This window comes from Neovison vison, chromosome 12 (assembly GCF_020171115.1).
Source record: "Neovison vison isolate M4711 chromosome 12, ASM_NN_V1, whole genome shotgun sequence".
NCBI classification, from domain to species: domain Eukaryota; kingdom Metazoa; phylum Chordata; class Mammalia; order Carnivora; family Mustelidae; genus Neogale; species Neogale vison.
Window position 1 is genome coordinate 15,334,881 of NC_058102.1, and position 18,633 is coordinate 15,353,513.

General features: G+C 38.7%; 1 protein-coding gene across 1 annotated transcript; it reads right to left on the reverse strand.

The window, feature by feature from the left end:
- Positions 1-1,626: 1,626 nt before the first annotated feature.
- TMEM263 (transmembrane protein 263) lies at positions 1,627-18,572 on the reverse strand. The gene is made up of 3 exons (XM_044227007.1): positions 18,368-18,572; positions 9,292-9,358; positions 1,627-5,438 (listed from the first exon to the last, which is right to left on the reverse strand). The coding sequence occupies exons 2-3, from the start codon at positions 9,350-9,352 to the stop codon at positions 5,152-5,154; spliced, it is 348 nt and encodes a 115-aa protein (XP_044082942.1). The 5' UTR covers positions 9,353-9,358; positions 18,368-18,572; the 3' UTR covers positions 1,627-5,151.
- Between the last annotated feature and the right edge of the window lie 61 nt (positions 18,573-18,633).

Consider the following 18,633-nt stretch of genomic DNA (forward strand, 5'->3'; position numbering starts at 1 on the left):
GGCCTTTTTTTAAGTAATGAAAACCCAATTAAAAATACACGCCATGTCTTTATTCACTTAGCAAATGCAAGTAACCCTCTAGTGTTCAAATCTGTTTGGTTCCTTGGGGTAGTGAACAGTAGTCTCATGTAGCACCTACTAAGTGCTGGGCATGTTGTGCTTTAGAACGCTTAGAGCTGAGAACTACCATTTACTGTTCTACAAATGAGGAGATGCAGACACAGACAGGGTGTCACTTACCCAAAGTTAAACAGGAATGTTTGTTCAAGAAAAAGAATGGCAGCAACAGTTGGGGCAGGAAGAGTGTCCCCGTCCATCTAAGGAATGGGATCGCATTCTAAGTGTGATGGGAAACCTTCGGAAAGAGTTTAGTTTGCTTGTCGTCCTGACCTAATTATCAGTGGTGTGCTTATCTTCCACTCTCTGAAGTGTCCTGGTTTGGAACATTTATATGGTTACCTTAGTTTTCTTTTATTTTACATTGAGATGCCTACTAGCTGAGCAGAGATGTCAAACGGGCAAATGGCAAAGTCTGGAACCGTGAGGTCAGAACTAGAGATACTCAGGGATCATCTACATATCTATGGTGGTATTTAAAGCTAAGACTCTAAATGAGATTGCCCAGAAATAAATTATAGATTTTGTAGTAGTGACTGGCCACGGCCGGAAGGAATTGACCAAAAGAGGTCCCGAGGAAAGAGGGCATGGCCAATAATGTTGAATGCCATAGAGTGGTCAACTAAGATACAGATAAGTGACCAATGGATTTGGCCAAAAAGAAATCACTGGTTGGCCCTATCAGGAGTGACTGGTGCATTGAGAAAGGTAAGGCGGCACCTGGAGGGGGTTCGCGAGAACAGGAGATGACTAAGGCAGAGACTATAAAGTTTTTCAAAAATGTGGCAAAGGGAAGCAGGAAAATGAAGGTTGTAAGATCAGGCATACTTTCTCTTTAAAGAAAGTAGGGCACCTGGTTGGCTCAATGGGTTAAGCCTCTGCCTTGGGCTCTGGTCATGATCTCAGGGTCCTGGGATCAAGCCCCGCATCCGGCTCTCTGCTCAGCGGGAAGCCTGCTTCTACCTCTCTCTCTGCCTGCCTCTCTGCCTACTTGTGATTTCTGTCAAATAAATAAATAAAACCTTAAAAAAAAAAGAAAAAGAAAACACCAGATGTTTATATGCTCATGGATATGACCCAGGAGAGAGAGATGGAAAAACAGTGAAAGAAGTGAAAGCGGGACTGACTTAGGATCAGAACAGGGATTGTAGTCCTGGGGATGGATGCGAGCACGTGATGGAATAAGTGGGGTGAGAGGGGAGATGTGTCAGGTTGTCTCTTTTCACAAAGGGCAGTAGAATGGGAGGGAGTAGTGTCGGAGGGCTGGAAAGAAAAGGAATGAAATGGTTGTTTTGAGGAGTAAGAAAACGAACATAACAAGAGCGTATATAAGAAAGTATGGCAGGGTTCAGTGGCCATTCATTTGTAAAAAGCCTATAGTCAGCATCAGCAAACTTGTGCTCAGGTCCAGGCATGGAAAACCAGAGGCATTTATGGTTAGAGAAATACATTTGTAGCTTACTCTCACCTGACAAGATTTAATTTTTAGAAAATACACATTCATGACCAAACATGTAATTACTTTATTTTTCCTTAGACCAAATCCTGTTCCATTAGTTTTTAGCCCTTGAACCTTTCTTTTTCCCTAATATGAAATCTTCAATATCCACAATATAGCAAGGAGAGACATCCTTACATAAAACACTAGTCAAATTTTATTTCCTCCGTGAAGAAAAGGCTCTAACAACAAAACTATTTCCCTTAAACAGTTCATAATTACACTAAATTCATTTCGATGACAAATGTAATTAGCTGCCAAAATAAGTATGATTACCTATAAGACTTCCAGAGAACTCAAGTTAGCCTGGTAGATGAAGCGTACAGTCAGCACTGCCTACCAACAGCAGAATGAAGTACTAGTTACTGAGTAGCCCCATTTCTGTTTCTGGGTATTAATTGGAAAAGGGATTTACTTGAATTCAAAAGTGATCATGGGAAAACTGCTAACACTAAAAGCCTGTTTTGTACTTGTAAAAAGAGATACTTCCACGGTACTGATGAAATCAGATGATGTGTGGACAACACCTGGCAGGTAAGTAGACAGCTAGTATGTGCCAATTTTCTACGTTCCTCCAACTGGTTCCCATCTCTCTGAATCACTTCTGTCCAGTGAGGGATGCAAGTTGGTTCCATAGTTACTTAGGACAGAGTAAAACGCTCCCTACTTCTACATCAGATCCCAAATTGTTAACAAGAATCAGCTGTGGAGGATACTGAACTACAGGCCTGGGCCCTACCTGCAGAGATTCAGAAAGTTGGGATAAAACCTAAAAATCTGCATTATTAATCTTCATCAGAGTTGACTAAAATGTATTTGCATTTCACTGTCTTGGTATCAAAATACATATTCAAAGATGTTTTGTCATGTTTGTGCATTAGTATCAAAAAAACTGACTACTTTCTGAACTATGGAACTAAAAATTTTAATACTATCCTGTTTTTCCTTTAAATTTCCTTTATTTCCTTAGATCTTTATGAAACATTTCATCTTTTGCAGGTCATAGTGTTTATTGACAGATTTATGTATTCTTTTCCCATTCCTTTATACAAAAAAATTTTTATTCAATCACCAATCATCTTCATCTGACATTTCACTAAGTACAGGATTCATAATGCAACATTATTAGATCAGGCATTCAGGTGGGTCACACAAGTTCATCCTCACTGTGCCAAATACCCACTCAAAAGATACACTGAATAACAGATGCCTCCAAGTGTATGTATCAACCTTAGTTTCTTGAAGTGAACCAGTACTGTTTCACAGGTCAAACTGCCAGTCTACGCAAATACCCTGGAGAAGACTCAAATGTACGACTGCATGTGTCATCTGATGGCCAGTTCACTGCAACAAGAACCTCTGTAACAAACGTTCCTTTGTACACTTCTCTGCCATCCTTGCAAAAGCCTCTCCTGAATAAAGTTATAGTTCAGAGCTAAAATGTACCAGAAGGCTTTTCTGTGGCAGAAATACAACCATTTTTCCTCAAGCAATTTTAAAGACAAGGTTGAAAATAAATATGCAAGCACACAGTAAACTAAAGTCTGTGTTTAGAAATTCAGGTGCAAAGCACAGCAGAACCTATGACTATAGAAGATAAATTAGAAATATAAACTAGCAATGAAGCAATCATTTCTTTCAAATAGCAGGAAATAAGTTCTCCAATACCACTTTTTAGATCACTGTTTAGAGTTCATCAATTAACTCTGGAGTCACTTTTAAAAATCCCTTTTGCCGATTATGACATTTGACCAGATACACCACCCAAAATACCTTAAGTCATAGAGCATGAAATAAATGACCATTTATGATGAACTCAAATTTTCAGTTTTGTATATAATGGTAGAACCTTTGCAGGTTTGCTTAAGATCCCTCCTGGTGTTTATGAAAGCTTTTAAAAAAGTTATGTTCTTACCCATTTGTTGTTCCACACTATTAATGTAAAGCTCTTAGTGGTTCAGAAAGACATTAAAGCCTTGGATGCTAGAGTGATCTGTTTTACGTTCTCAAGGATGTATTCTGACTGACTTGCTCCAGAGCATCACCTCCTTTGCTACACAAACAAACACTTCTGCAAAATGGAGGCAAATGTCCAGATTTAAGTTAAAGAAAACTAAGATTTTACAAACCTGGATTATAACCCTCAGTTAAGAGGAATACCAAATATATGTGCCACTTTTAAAAATTTTTCATGAAATGGAATATGTAAAAAATGATGAATTCCAGCTAAGTCATATTCCTTGAGAATGAATGGGGCATGATGAGACATGTTAAGGAGACATGACGCACTTTATCATCCACAATCAAAAACTTCAATTCCCTGCCTGAAGTTGACTTGGAAATGGTACAAAGTCTATGACTTCTTTAAGGATTGATTGTAATATAACGTTTTAAAAGCCTATAAACCACTGACAGCACTTGTATACATATCTTACATTCAAAACTAATCTGTGGAGCCCATTTCATTCAATTTCAAAGTCAGCTCCCCCATATTTGTGGCTGCTTTTACTGTGTTTTTAAAAAGGGGTACTGCTAACATTTTAAGCCATCCTAAAGGTAAAATTGATGTGAAGATTTTTTTGTATGTGGGATGCTTTAGGGGATTCTTAAGAATTTAAAATTATCTGTTCCTCCTTAATGTGAAACTTCCAAGAGAGCTTATGACCAGCAAAGAAATACTCCTTAGGCACTGTGAGGTGAATTAAAGATGGAGCATGAAACCAGACTGAAATGTAACGTTCGGCTGGTAACTACACTGACCGTTAACAAAACACCTACAAGCACTACCTTAGCTGCTGAGAGCAAGAAATGCCTTTAACCCACCACTCCTGAGATTCTTAAGAGGGAAAGCTAATTTCACAATTTTTAAAAGAATCCATAGATCGTTCTAAGAACTGCACATGGTTAGGGTATTAAAAAAGATGTTTCATAAGGCATCAATGATTAAATTAATGTAATGCATATCTAACAAAAGATGGTAAACACTCAGTATCATAAAACCATTTACCTCTTCTTGTAAATTTCTCTAATTCCTGCTACTTTTACCAGCTTAAATAAGAAAAGAATGCCTCTTGGCCTAACCAACTATGGTTATAAAAAAAACTAAGACATCTGAAACTATTAGGCACATCAAAGGTACAGTTTATGTAGTTCAAGGTTCCCTTCTTAAGGGGCAAATGAGTTACCTGGCACATTATACATATGGAACTGTAAAGATCATCAACTAAATTCAACTTTCACATTTTTTAGTTAAACTGAAAGACTTATAGTAAATATCAAATATACCATATCTTCAGTTACAACTGAATAAGAGTAACATTTTACCAGATAAAAAGCTGGAATTTAAGTATGAGAAACCTTCATACACTGTGCTAGTATTGGTCTCTTCTTTTTAGACAAAAGCCAGTCATCAATACTTTCAACACAGCAGTTTAGAAGATAAACGTCCGAACAGGTGACTTCGTTGTAGTCCATAATTTAGCAATTCAATGCCACTGGCATCATAATGCTGTGGAGAGCAAATGTATCTCCATATTTTAGTCAGATTTGTCTTTCTTCTTTCCTGTTAAGGGCACTTTGTTTACAACAGCAGACCCAACAGCTGTAACACCTCCAGCCACAGCAGACACGCCCCCTTTCACCAGCCCTATTCCCATGGAAGGCACAGTTGTAACAGCTGTTTTGGTCACCTCCAGACTCTTCCCACCAATCCAAGCCACACCACCAATGGTGGCACCAACAGCCCCCTTTGTAACACTGAAGATACCGCCAGTCACACGGGACAACATGCCTGGTTGCTGCTGTGGGTGATCTTTCATTGAACCTGGTAAGAAAAAACATGAAGACAGCCAATTGTAAGTCTTTACAAGAGCAGTTCAAATCATTAAGTATCCTAAGATTTCCTAACAATCAAGAGGTTGTTTTGATAAGACGAACCACATAAATCCAAACCTGATCAAGACACAAAACCTCTTCCCTCAAAACTATAGTTGTACATGGTTTTAAAACATCTTGGTCCAATGCTAAGTCTTAGTATCTATGAGAAAAAATGCTTTTGGGACTAGATAACTTTCATCAAATAGAATCTAAACTTAAATGTTTCCTTGATTTATAGTTTTGTTGCTGTTAATAAAAATCTTTATATCCTAAAAGGACATGAAAAAATAGGAAGACAAATATATTTAGCTGTCGTTTCCTTGACAGAATTCAATCATCTCTAAAACAACCTTCTTCATTTAAAGCAGTGGTTTTCAAGGTATGGCCTGGGACCCCTGGGTATCCACAAGACTATTTCAGGGGCTCCGCAGGATAAAAATGATTTTCATAATAATACTAACACATGATTTATCTTTTCCCTTTCATTCTTTCACATTCATTCACAAGTCTACAGAATTTTCCAGAATCTAAATGATGTGCAGACTAACAAAAGATGAAACACAGAGCAGCTGTGAGAAACTAGCTCTCTTTTATTAACCCTAACATTAATGAGATTGTAAAAATTTAAAAACAAGGTCACCCAACCTGTTAAATTTTTTTTTTTTTTTTTTTGCTTTGGAAAATAGCTGCTTTTCAAAAACTATGTTAATCACGTTAATACGTAACAGGTCCACAAGGATTTTTCATAAAATATTTAATTTCTCAGTTTTTATTATTTATATGGCAAATATCAATGAAGACACAAGCTTTTTTGGGGTCCTCAATTTTTAAAAGTGGAAAAGCCAAAAAGTTTAAGGAACACTAATTTAAATATATGTGGGTGTCTGCTCTATTTGCATTTTGATAATGTATTTAAAGAGCTAATGCTATGTAAAACTAAAATAATTATTTATATCTTAGAATCATCTTACCTAAAATCATTTTTTACAGTGTACAGAGAAACTACAGCTATACTTAATACTTTCACCACACCAGTAATTCTTACAGGAGAGAGCATGTCATTTAAATATCTAGTCTGTAAAAACTCCTTTACTCCAGAAAAGGTAATATCAATATGAAAAATTCAGATTTATTTAAGTCATTATTTTGTTTTCTGGTTTGTTTCATTTTGAATAGTAATTCAAATAGGTACGTATATCAAACTTAGGCATAAAATAACAGGAAGATTTCATAAAAATTTGCTTGTTATCAACCTCAAACAAACACAGGTCTTTTCTCCTTTGTAATCTAATGATTTAGGCAGCAACAACACATAAGCAACGGTGTTTATGTTTTTCTAAACTTTGTGGAAAAATACTTGGTCATGAAACAGTTCAGACTTTTTTTTTAATTTTTATTTTTTAAAGATTTTATTTATTTATTTGAGAGAGAGACAGTGAGAGCGAGCATGAGAGAGCAGAAGACCAGAGGGAGAAGCAAACTCCCCATGGAGCTGCGAGCCTGATGCGGGACTCAATCCTGGGACTCCAGGATCATGACCTGAGCCAAAGGCAGTTGCTTAACCAACTGAGCCACTAGGCACCCAACAGTTCAGACTTTAATCACAGAAAAGGTACAACTCACACAAAGAAAAGTAAATTCTTGGGTACACAGGCACAACTAGGACTACCAAAGCTACTAACTCCAAGCAGAATATCTCAGAGAAGACAACAATAAGGAACTGGTAATATTCGATCGGAGAAAAAAATTCTAAAAATCGAGCTTTTCTAACACAGCACAAATTTACCTTAATAAAGATTTTCCTTCCATTGTTTAGAGGTTTTACAAGTATGAAAAGATCACTGGCTCATCAAAATAGCTCAGATAAAGATATAGCAATGGCTAAATTTATAAAAACCAAATTCTTAATTGAAGCTATTTGAATAATAAGCATAGTTAATATAAATTTTTAACTAGGAGTGCCTGGGTTACTCAGTTAAGCCTTTGGTTCATGTCATGATCCCATGGTGCTAGGATCGAGCCCCACATCAGGCTCTCTGCTTAGCAGGGAGTCTGCTTCTCCCTCTGCGCCCACCCACCCCTGCAAGCTTGAGCATGCACATGCACTCTCTCTGAAATAAAATTTGTTTAAATAAAATTAAAGAGCTGAAATAAAAGGATATGGAAAAGCATCTGAGTATGTTGATTATAAAATTATGATGAAAAGGCATAATTGGGAATTCTTTTGTAATCAAGGTCACTAACACCAGGAAAAGGAAAAAATCCTGATTTGAGAATAGAACAGATAACTTCCTCATGCTGAATACCTTCATTAGTATTACCCTGCTATGCCAAATTTGGTGCACATGCATTTAATGAAGATGATTTTTCTTAGTCAAAGTAGATAAATATTAATGCTGTTGACACTCTTTAATTAGTGTGCTCTTAATTACCACCATATAAATTATCTGCTCTGCAGACTACTCTGGTTTAGCAGGTTCCTATACAAAGACATTACCAAAGCTTTCTCTTCGTGACAAACATGCTCCTGAGCTGTCTTTCTCTCTTTCCCGACTTTATCCCTACAAAGTCCTTACTGACTTTCTCATTAAGCCCTAACTTTTCAACACTTAGAGTTCTAGACCTAAAAAATAAGTCAAGAAAACAGCTGAACTAATAATTTTCCAGGATACTCTTCCGCCAAACTAAAATTAATCATCTAGTTAGCACCATCTTCTTTTAGGGTTAAGTACAAACTTTTCATTGTGTTTTCCTAACGATTTCATTTTTGTCTACCAGCCTGGACAGTGTGTAACTGAGAAGAAAATAAAATACCCAATCACAACTTCCAGCTCTCCCCTCTTCCCAGAGATACTAGTCTGCCTGCAACTCCAGTATGGTCTGCTGGCCATTTCATCCCTTTGTCCTCACTTTGATTCTCTATCTGACCGATTAGGACTGTCCTGTACAAACATGCAGTTGTCGAAGGAAATTACTATTTGGTTTAAGTTTAAAAATGTTCGACACCAAAACCATAAACAGAAAATGCCTGCGGTCATTTTCTGTATATAGCCAAGACATTCACATATGCAGTTAGCATTTCCAACGATTTTTGAAGTCTAAGTAAGAAAAGGACTCATCACAATTTTCAAACTAAAAGAGAATTTAAATTAAGCAGACCCTAAGACCATGTATTACTATAAGAAGAACTACCAATGAGGGAGTGCCTGGGTGGCTCAGTGGGTTGAGCCGCTGCCTTCAGCTCGGGTCATGATCTCAGGGTCCTGGGATCGAGTCCCGCATCGGGCTCTCTGCTCAGCAGGGAGCCTGCTTCCTCCTCTCTCTCTGCCTGCCTCTCTGCCTACTTGTGATCTCTCTCTGTCAAATAAATAAATAAAAATCTTTAAAAAAAAAAAAAAAAGAAGAACTACCAATGATAAATAACAGCTTAATAACCAATCTCAAGTGGCTCTTGAATTGAGTTTTTGTATGCATTACGTGAAAAATTAAACATGGTCCATCCTTCCTCTGCACCCCATACCCATTCTTTACAAATGAAAGAATACTCTAACTTGTGAAATGGTCTTAATAAAAGAGTAGCAAAAGAACAGATCTTATATAATACAACTGTTGCATGGTGTCCCCATTCAGCAATATATGTGCTTTCATCTTACAAGCTAAAGTGTTTATCTTCAATTACTTTTGGAACATCTTCACTGATAAGATAAACAGACTGTTACTTTAAATTTAACAAAAACAATCAGAATTTTAATTTAGTAGGACCCTTGTTTTCATTCTTAGTATGTCAGATGCATACTTACCTTCTGGTGGTTCATCACTAAGGTATGATGGGAGTTCTTGATTTTTATCTGCCTGATTCATGATCTCCTAAAAAACACATACACATTTCATTGTAACCTCAACCTGTGAGATGACCTCTTAGCAAATGCTAAATTAAGACTTAATCAACTTTATTCAGATAAACATTTTAAAACACTTGTCACAAAACTACATTTTTCTCCTAGTTTGTGGTGTTTAAGAAATACTTTTACTGGGACGCCTGGGTGGCTCGGTTGGTTAAGCAGCTGCCTTTGGCTCAGGTCATGGTCCCAGGGTCCTGGGATCGAGTCCCACATCGGGCTCCTTGCTCAGCGGGGAGCCTGCTTCCCCCTCTGCCTCTGCCTGCCATTCTGTCTGCCTGTGCTCACTCTCTCTCCCTCTCTCTCTCTGATAAATAAATAAAATCTTTAAAAAAAAAAAAAAAAGAAATACTTTTACTTACAATAGTAGACAATATGAATCTTATCTCAAATACCAACCAAAGAGTAACAAGCATAGTACAAGCTTTCCTATGTTGCTTACTAATTGTAAGAAAGTTGGAAAGTCAGGGCTAGTAGACAAAAATCTTAAGTGCTTCCTTCTACAGAGTACTGGTTAACTTAACTGTAATTTATTTTACAACAGACTTAGAGAAAACCTGTATTATGACTAAAAAACATGTTTTTTCAGAAAATTTTCTAAAAATCATGATGTCCTTTTATAAAGATGACATCATCAATCTGAATCATTAAGAGATGGATTTTGATTACTTTTTATTGTTTTTAGAGCTCTTACAAACACAGGTAGCAAAAGAACCCAAAATGTATGAAAAAATACATATGTGATTACCTCCTTAGTACAAGTAGTAAAGGAACCTAAGAAATAAAATAAGCTACACTGGGATGAAAAAAACATAAACTTTCTTTTCCCAATTTCCTTTACTGTCTTGAAATATTTGTTTTTATATTCACTTGACTAAGAAAAGATTAAAACAAGATTGAAATACTAGTACTCCAATACTACAAGTATTAGAATCCTACTTAACAAATTTAAAACAAAATATGCAGAAATCCTGGACCGAATATGCATGTTCCTTCCTAATGAAAAACTCCCGTGGAGCCACGTTCTTCCCTACTGAACTGTTAATTCCAAAAGAAGATACTGTTTAGCTCGTTCCCTACTATGTTCCCAGGATCTGTATACCGTACACATACAAATTCAGATTATCTAGCTGATCAACCAATCAAGAGATGCTACTATATCATGTACAGAAATACAGAGAAAGCATATACACACATACATCTTACATATGTTAACTGGACTTTAAAAACAGGTGTGATGGGGAGGAGGCGCCTTGCTGGCTCAGTCTGTAGAGCATGTGACTCTTGACCGCAGGGTCATGAGTTCAAGCCCCACACTGGTCATAAAGCTTATTTAAAAAACAGGTGTGACAGCAATTGCCTACATTTCAAAAGTGCCCTTCTGTATATATCCCACAAATCCCAACTAAAAGACTTACCTTTTCCTAATTCAGAATCTCTTTAAAAGGTTAATTTTGCCACATATATCTTGTAATTTAAAAAAACACCATTTTATTTTTTTAAAAAAGATTTGCCAGAAAGAGAGAGAGAGAAAGCACACAAGCAGGCAGAGAGGCAGGCAGAGGTAGAGAGAGAGGCAGGCTCCCCACTGAGCAAGGAGCCCGATTCAGGACTCGATTCCAGGACCCTGGGATCATGACCTGAGCCAAAGGCAGCAGCTTAACCCACTGAGCCACCCGACATCCCAAAGACCACCATTTTAAAAGATGGGTGCTGCTTCATAAAAGACAGATGCAAATTCATTTATATAATATGAATTGACTTTATCCTTCTATTGGTAGGCAAAGGAGGGCCATGACAGTAACACAGTCAGAGCTGTGCTTTAAGAAGCTAACAGAAGCAAGAACAGATGAAGAAGGTGGGGTGCCTGCATCACTCAGTTGGTTAAGTGGCTAACTCTTGATTTCCGCTCAGGTCATGGTCCTGGGGGGCCTGAGATCGAGCCCTGCGTCTGGCTCTACGCTCAGTGCATCTGCTTGAGATCTTCTCTCTCCCTCCGTCCCTCCTCCCTGCCACCCACCTCACGCTTGCTCTCCTTCTAAAATAAATTAAAAAAAAAAAAAAAAGATGAAGGACAGAGAGATTAAACGCAGTAAGTGGCTACTTTAGAAGTTCAGTGAGGGACGCCTGGGTGGCTCAGTTGGTTGGACGACTGCCTTCGGCTCAGGGCGTGATCCTGGAGTCCCGGGATCGAGTCCCACATCAGGCTCCCAGCTCCATGGGGAGTCTGCTTCGCTCTCTGACCTTCTCCTCGCTCATGCTCTCTCTCACTGTCTCTCTCTCTCAAATAAATAAATAAAATCTTTAAAAAAAAAAAAAGATTTTATTAAAAAAAAAAAAAAAAGAAGTTCAGTGAGATAGAGTAACAGTTTAAGCCCTGCCAGTTTTTCCTGTATAAATAAATGGGAATCACCCTTGATTTCCCTTTTTTTTTTTACATTCCTATCTAATCATCAGTAAATTCTGCTGCCTAAATAAATACAGAATACAACCACTTCTCATCACCTCTACTGCTAAACTATCGTTTCTCTTACTTGGGCTGCTACAAAGTCTCTTAACTGGCCTCTGAGCCTCGACCTTTGCTGTTCCTCAGGTCTAGCATGTCACACTCTGCTTAAACCCCTACAACTGCTTCCTGTTTTGTTCAGAATAAAATCCAGAGTCGAGGCCTGACATCTAACACTCCGATGTTAACATTCTGCCTCTCTCATACCAGTCTACCAACCCCGGTTTCCCTGCTCACCCTTCTCCTGAAAGGCTCTTCCCCAAGTGTTCATGGCTTGCTTCCTCACTTCCCTTCAGATCTTTGTGTGAATGTCCCCTAACAGAGATCTTCCCAGATCACTAGATTTGCACCCTCCTACTCCCTTCCCTATCATTTTCACCTAACCCTGATCAATTTTCTTCATCGCTCATACTTTCACTTTACATATAAAATATTTATATATAAACACATGGGTTTACTTTGTGTCTCCTATAATTAGAATGTAAGCTCCATGAGAACAAGGCTTGGTTTTGCTGCATCCCCAGAGCCTTTTTCAATGCCAGATGCATAGCAGACAAATAACTGAATTTTTGTATGAAGCAGAACAGAGCTTGGATATTAATATGAGATACAAGGAAAACGGAGGATGGAAAATTTCTAGTGTGAGCATAAAGACAAGGGACAGCGGACAAGAAACCACTTCTGAGAAAAGATGAAGGACTTTTTAACATTTTTATTTTATTGTGCTAAGAATACGTAACATGACATCTACCCTCTAAAATATAAGTGTATATTACTGTTAACTACACATATGATGAAAGGACTTTTTTTGAACAGCTGGATTTCAAATGCCTACATGACATGTTTAGGAGGCAACTGGATTTAAGGAGTCTGAAACTCAGCTTGAAGTCTGAGTTAGAGTTGAGGCCCTGTAAGTGGTATGAAGTGATAGTGACAAATGTGGGGGATGGGAGATATGATCAAGGAAAAGAATGAAGGGAGAAATAGACTAATAACCTTAACTGGACCGCTCATATTTAAGAGCTGAGTGAAAGAGAAGCCAGCAAAAGCAAACAAAATGCAAAATAATCTGAAAAATGTACAAATGTACAAATGACTACAGCCTCAGAGAAGGCAAGAGATGAATTTATAAGCTTCCTAGAGACACACAATGCAGACATTAAGATGATTTATGAAGACCAAATACTGTGTGGAAATGCTAATGTTATATTCAGAGAATATAAAAGGCATACATTATATAACCAATTTTTTAATGCATATGAAAAGACTTTAAAAACGAAATATACCAAAATGTTGACAAAGACTGCCACTAGGCGGTAGAAATATATAGCAAAAGAAAAGAGAGAGAGAGCATGCTACAGCGAGAAAAAAATCTATGTATGTAAATCTATATGTAGTTATATATGTAAATCTATATGTATATTTATATATTATATATATACAAATACATATTTAACATCTATATTTTAAGTTTCTACCATAAACATGTATTGCTTTCATACCTAAAGAAAATTATGTATTTTTAAGCCTTAGAAATCAGTGATTCATTAAAGGGTAATTCTGAAGATTTAGCAGTTCATCTACCTAGTTCTTATCCTATTTTTTTTTAGGTTTTTATCCTCAAATCAAGGTTATCTGGAAAAAAAAAAAACAAAACTTAAATCACAAAATGCTGATATGAAGAAAATGACATTGGGTTTAATTCTCAGTTATGTCCTTAGTAAGCAAACCCTAACAAAGAGCCTTATGCAGGCTATTTAGTACACTATACTGCACTGTAAAGAAATTACCTACTACATCACTCGATAGCTCTGATAAGAAGCTCCACATAAGAAGTTTCTTTAACGGTATTCAGAAAAACTTTTGTTTCCGCAACAGATTCAGAAAACTTTCTTCTCTTTGAGAGCTATGCACTTTCCTGTTTAAAAGAAAGATGGGATATTTCCCTTTTCTCTTTGGCTTCCAGGAAGCTTACAGGTAAAATCACAACTTACCTGGGCAGGTTCCTGATGCCTGCCTAGTTGTCCTAATTTCCCCCAACTCCATGCCTCAAGATCCCAGCTCTCACTGCTATTCTCCCTGGTTGGTTTGCAATTTGAGTATCTTATTTACAATCTTATCATTCTGTTAGAATATGTTTTTGTTGTAAGCTGACACACAGTATTTGTGGACTAAGTGGGATAAAATTATCATCTGTATTATGTTTATTTTAAGCAACACAAGGAAAGATACATAGCGATATATGGTCCAAATCTTTGGTTTTAAAAAAAAGAATACTTTAAGCTAGAATTGTGCTTTCCAAATGTTTTTAAGAGAAAGCAGTAGTACACCAGAGGCTTCAAGAACCACAGGAGAGAGATGATGCATGCATTTTACTACACAGTAATTTAAAATACTTTTTGTGTTTAAATATACACTAATTAAAAAGACTACTGAAAAGTGCTTGGGAGTTTTTTAGAATAACCAGACTCTCAAGAAATTCCCTTATTGCTCAGAATTTCTTCAGGATATACTCTCAGATTTACCACCTCTCTCTTCCCAGCCCACAACACTCCCACCCCCATTCCCCATGAATTTATTCTGCTCTTCAGTTAGATGTACTTTTGGCAGAAGAGTTTGAAATGTAGGAATCTAGATACTATTATACAGAAATATTCACAGATTCATTTAATATTGTTAGTGATAGCTGCCAAAAGGATTATCAATAAGCAGAAAAAAAGAAAATGTGGAGTCCTGCCAGGCTAGAAGCAGGGCTACCAAGAACAGAGGAACTTGCCATTAGAGGGCTCTGAAGTCCTAAGAGGCCACAGGGATTGATTTTTGTTTTGATGATGTATTTTTTAATGTCTGAGTTTCTTGTACATCACTGGTGTTTACAGCAAGTACGAAGTATTAAAATTCCTCCAGAACTCCTAGTGTAATAAAAATTGTGTAAAAGTGCAAGTATTTGGAATATTGTTGTTTTCTGAATTCCTAATTTGATCATAAGGCATCAAATACCTTGTAGAAAGTATTTTTGCTAAAATCCTTAACTATCTGTAACGCCACCTGCACTTTCTACTCAGATAAATCACTCCCAGCCCCTTCACAGATATATGTGCCGAAGTTTGAGTGATATCACCTTTTTACAGGTACTATCACTTTATCACTAAGGAGAATTATTTTTTATAGTACCACCTTGTACATTATCATCATGACAGCCATCTTATTTCTTTTAAATTGTGAATTCTGAAAACAAACACACTTCTAATCTCTTAAAACTGGGAAAGATAATCTGCTTTTAAAATTTAAAAGTATACACATGGAGACTAGTAACAAATGGCAGGAAAAGTGTCAAAATGACCATTTAAATGTTACCCTTAAACAAAATTATTTCATTCTATGCAAACCATCTGCCCTAAACTCACTTAATTATTAGTTCAATATATAGGTGGGTCCCTACTATGTGCCAGCCACCCTGTCAGGCTCTGAAATTTCAGCATGATTCAGCACACATAAGACTTCTCTAAACCAATTTACCCAAAGGGGACACATTTTCTTGGCATTTATTAATTTATTTCATGCAAAACTCCAAAAATTATCTGCTCTCTAGGAACTCATAATATAACGTAAGTTTCTATTTTCTAAGGAAGGCAATAAAAACAGAAAACAGCCTTTATGGGGAACCTGGGTGGCTCAGTTGGTTAAGTGTCTATCTTTGGCTCAGGTCATGATCCCAGCTTCCTGGGATGGAGCCCCGCCCTCATCGGGCTCCCTGCTCTGCAGGAGCCTGCTTCTCCCTCTCCCACTCCCCCTGCTTTTGTTCCCTCCCTTGACGTCTCTCTCCATCATATAAATAAAATCTTTTAAAAAAATTTTTAAATAAAAACTAAAAACAGAAAACAGCCTTTAGATCAGGACAAATAACTGAACTACTTCTATGGACATGAGTCAGTTTTACCACTTGGTCCTAACATGTGAACAAATTTAGAATAACAACTAAAACTGGTTGTAAGTGTATCTTTTTAAGAAATTGTGAAATGTGAAAGACTTCTTTGCTGTAGACTAAAATTCGCCAGTAGTTACTTTAGGCATTTTAGGCCAAGGAGAAATAATTCTTGTCCTGTACAACGGTATCATAGATATAGCAGCTGGCAAATATATTGAGCAAGGATTAATAACAACACTATTCCCTAGAGGGTAATTTCTTCCAATAATAGAAATAAGTAAACAAATGCCTCTTAGGAGCCTTTTTTTTTTTTAAAGGAAAACAGATGAATCAGTGTTGTTTGTGGAGATCTACATTCGATACATCAAGTTTTCATTAATGGTGAAAAGAGTATACAAATTTGCCTATGGCTAAACACCCCCTTTGTGTACTAAAGGAAGTTAAACAGCACTGACACATTATATGAAGCCTAACTACAAAATACACTACACAACAGTTTACCTTCAAAGCCATTTCAAAAACCTATTAAATAGTAAATGCCAATTTCCCATAAGAAAAAGACTATAAATGAATTAGCTAAATTCTTCTACACATTCTACATATAGGAACTTTGCCACATCCTCACTCTTGTTTTTAGCTTCTTTGCCAAATAACTACTAAGAGTTTCAAAATACATTTATACAGAACTTTAACAGACATACACCAACAGGCAGTGTATATTAAAACACCAGCTTACTGTGTTTAGGCTTCTCTAGTTAACCAACTATCCTGAACAGGCTGCTTTTATACACAGCCCGCCCATTAAATCAACAGAAAGCAGGCTACAAGAAATGCACTGAATCTGGCAGGGAAGAAAAAGTAATCTGTCAGTAAAGCTTTTAAGGGACCACCTTAGGGACAGTAACAACCGACAGTACCAAAATAACAACTTTTTAAGTGTGGCCTTTAAGTGAAACATTAAGCAGAATTACAATAAGCTAAGATAACCAGTATACCAGTAATCTTCACCAAATTATACCTCATTAGTTCGAAAGATATTTGTGTCCCTACCATGTCACCAGACACTGTGTTAGGCACCGAGGTTGTAACTAGAACGAGCAGGTGAAGGCCCCACTCTGAAGAAGTTTATATGTAATCCAGTGAGCTATCTTCAGGAAGTAGCAAAAACAGCAAGTACTCAATGACTGAAACAAAGACAGGTAAAGATTTTTCCTTTAGTTAAACACACACACACACACACACAGAAATTTTCTATCTATCCTTAAACTTTTCTAACAACAGTCTCTATATATAGACATATTTTTATTGAACTTGGTTTCTGGTACATCTGCCATAACACAGACTAAAGAAATGAAAGCGCGGGGGTGGGGGGGTAGTCCAAACAGAGTGCAAATAAGTTTATTAAACATTACTTCCCTAGTTCTTTGCAAAAGCAGGCATGGCCACACACATGCAAACACAGACCTGTTGATGTGGTATCAGTATTCCTGGGAGCCCTTTAGAGTACCCACACCAGTGTATGTTCTAAAGGTTAAACAATCGCATATAGCAAATAAAGCATTTTCATCTGGAATTAGCGCAAGTGTTAACAAGAGCGTAATAAATAAAATAAGGACTCTCCACTTTAGGTGTTTCTAAACCTTTCCCATTGGCCCCTTCTCCCCCCACTGATCTCTTTAGTCACAGCAAGTCTTTTTCTTTTTTTTTCTTTAGCAGAGGGAGTGACGTGGCAGGAGAGGCAGAAAATGACCCTGGAGAAGCCGTGACTAGGGCCAAGCTCAGCACCTCCTCCCTCTGCTCCACGTTGGATACCCAGCACACCACCACTCCCACAGGGTTCCAGAAATCTCACGTCTTCTCATATACAAAAGGCGATCTATTTAGGCGGGGATCTAATTGGAAGTGGGAGCTTGGGGACCAGTCTCGAAGCTGCGTGTGCACACCAGGCACGGTTTTGCTTTAGACTCGGGAGGCAATGATGGCACTGACGGGTGCTCCAGCGGTCCCCAGCCACCCCTGGTGCCGGCAGCGCCTCTCTCTATTCCACACTTTCAGCTTTAGGTTAGGCGTGAGAGTAGAGCCCTTTCTACGTGGGAAGAGCACGGGGGACCCAGGCTCGTTTGCCTGAACCCACGAGAGCGGTTTATCAACAGGTCAGGAGTTGGTGTGGTGGGGAAGCCCAGCACACTGCCGCATCCCTCTCCTCTCCCAAGCTGCTGACGCCCTCCCACCCCCATCCCCCCAGGCTGACACCCAAGGAGCTAAGAAGTGAAGCGGAGGCTTCCAAGGAGAGTCCCCGGCCACAAACCACCGATGGGGAGCCCAGGACACGTAAATAACAACAACCCAGCCCGCGAACCTCCGTCCGCCCCCAACATCGTCCCGCCCCTCCCCCTTTCCCGCTCAGTCACCCCAAAAGGCTCCGCTCGGGGAAGCCAGGCCCGGGGGTGGTGAGGTGCAGGAGAGCTAACGGAAGAAGGCGACAGAGAGGAGGACAGGAAGCCAGGACGGCGCCCCCCGCCCTCCCAGCCCCACTTACTCACCTCCGGGGTCGAGGGTCGGCGCCTGGAGCTGGGGCTGGGCGGAGGGAGCCGGCTGCACGGGAGAGCGCTGCGGTAGCTTGAGCGACTGGCACAGCCCCGGGCAGCTGCGGGTTCGGGAGGCGCTCCCTCAGGCTTTGGAGCCAGAAGACTCCGTTGGCGACGACGGCAGTAGCGGCCTCTGGCTGCGGACGTGGCGCCGGACGCGACCCGCCCCCTCCGCCGCCTCCTCAGCTCCCGCCTCCTCCCGCGGCTCCGGCTCCGACGCG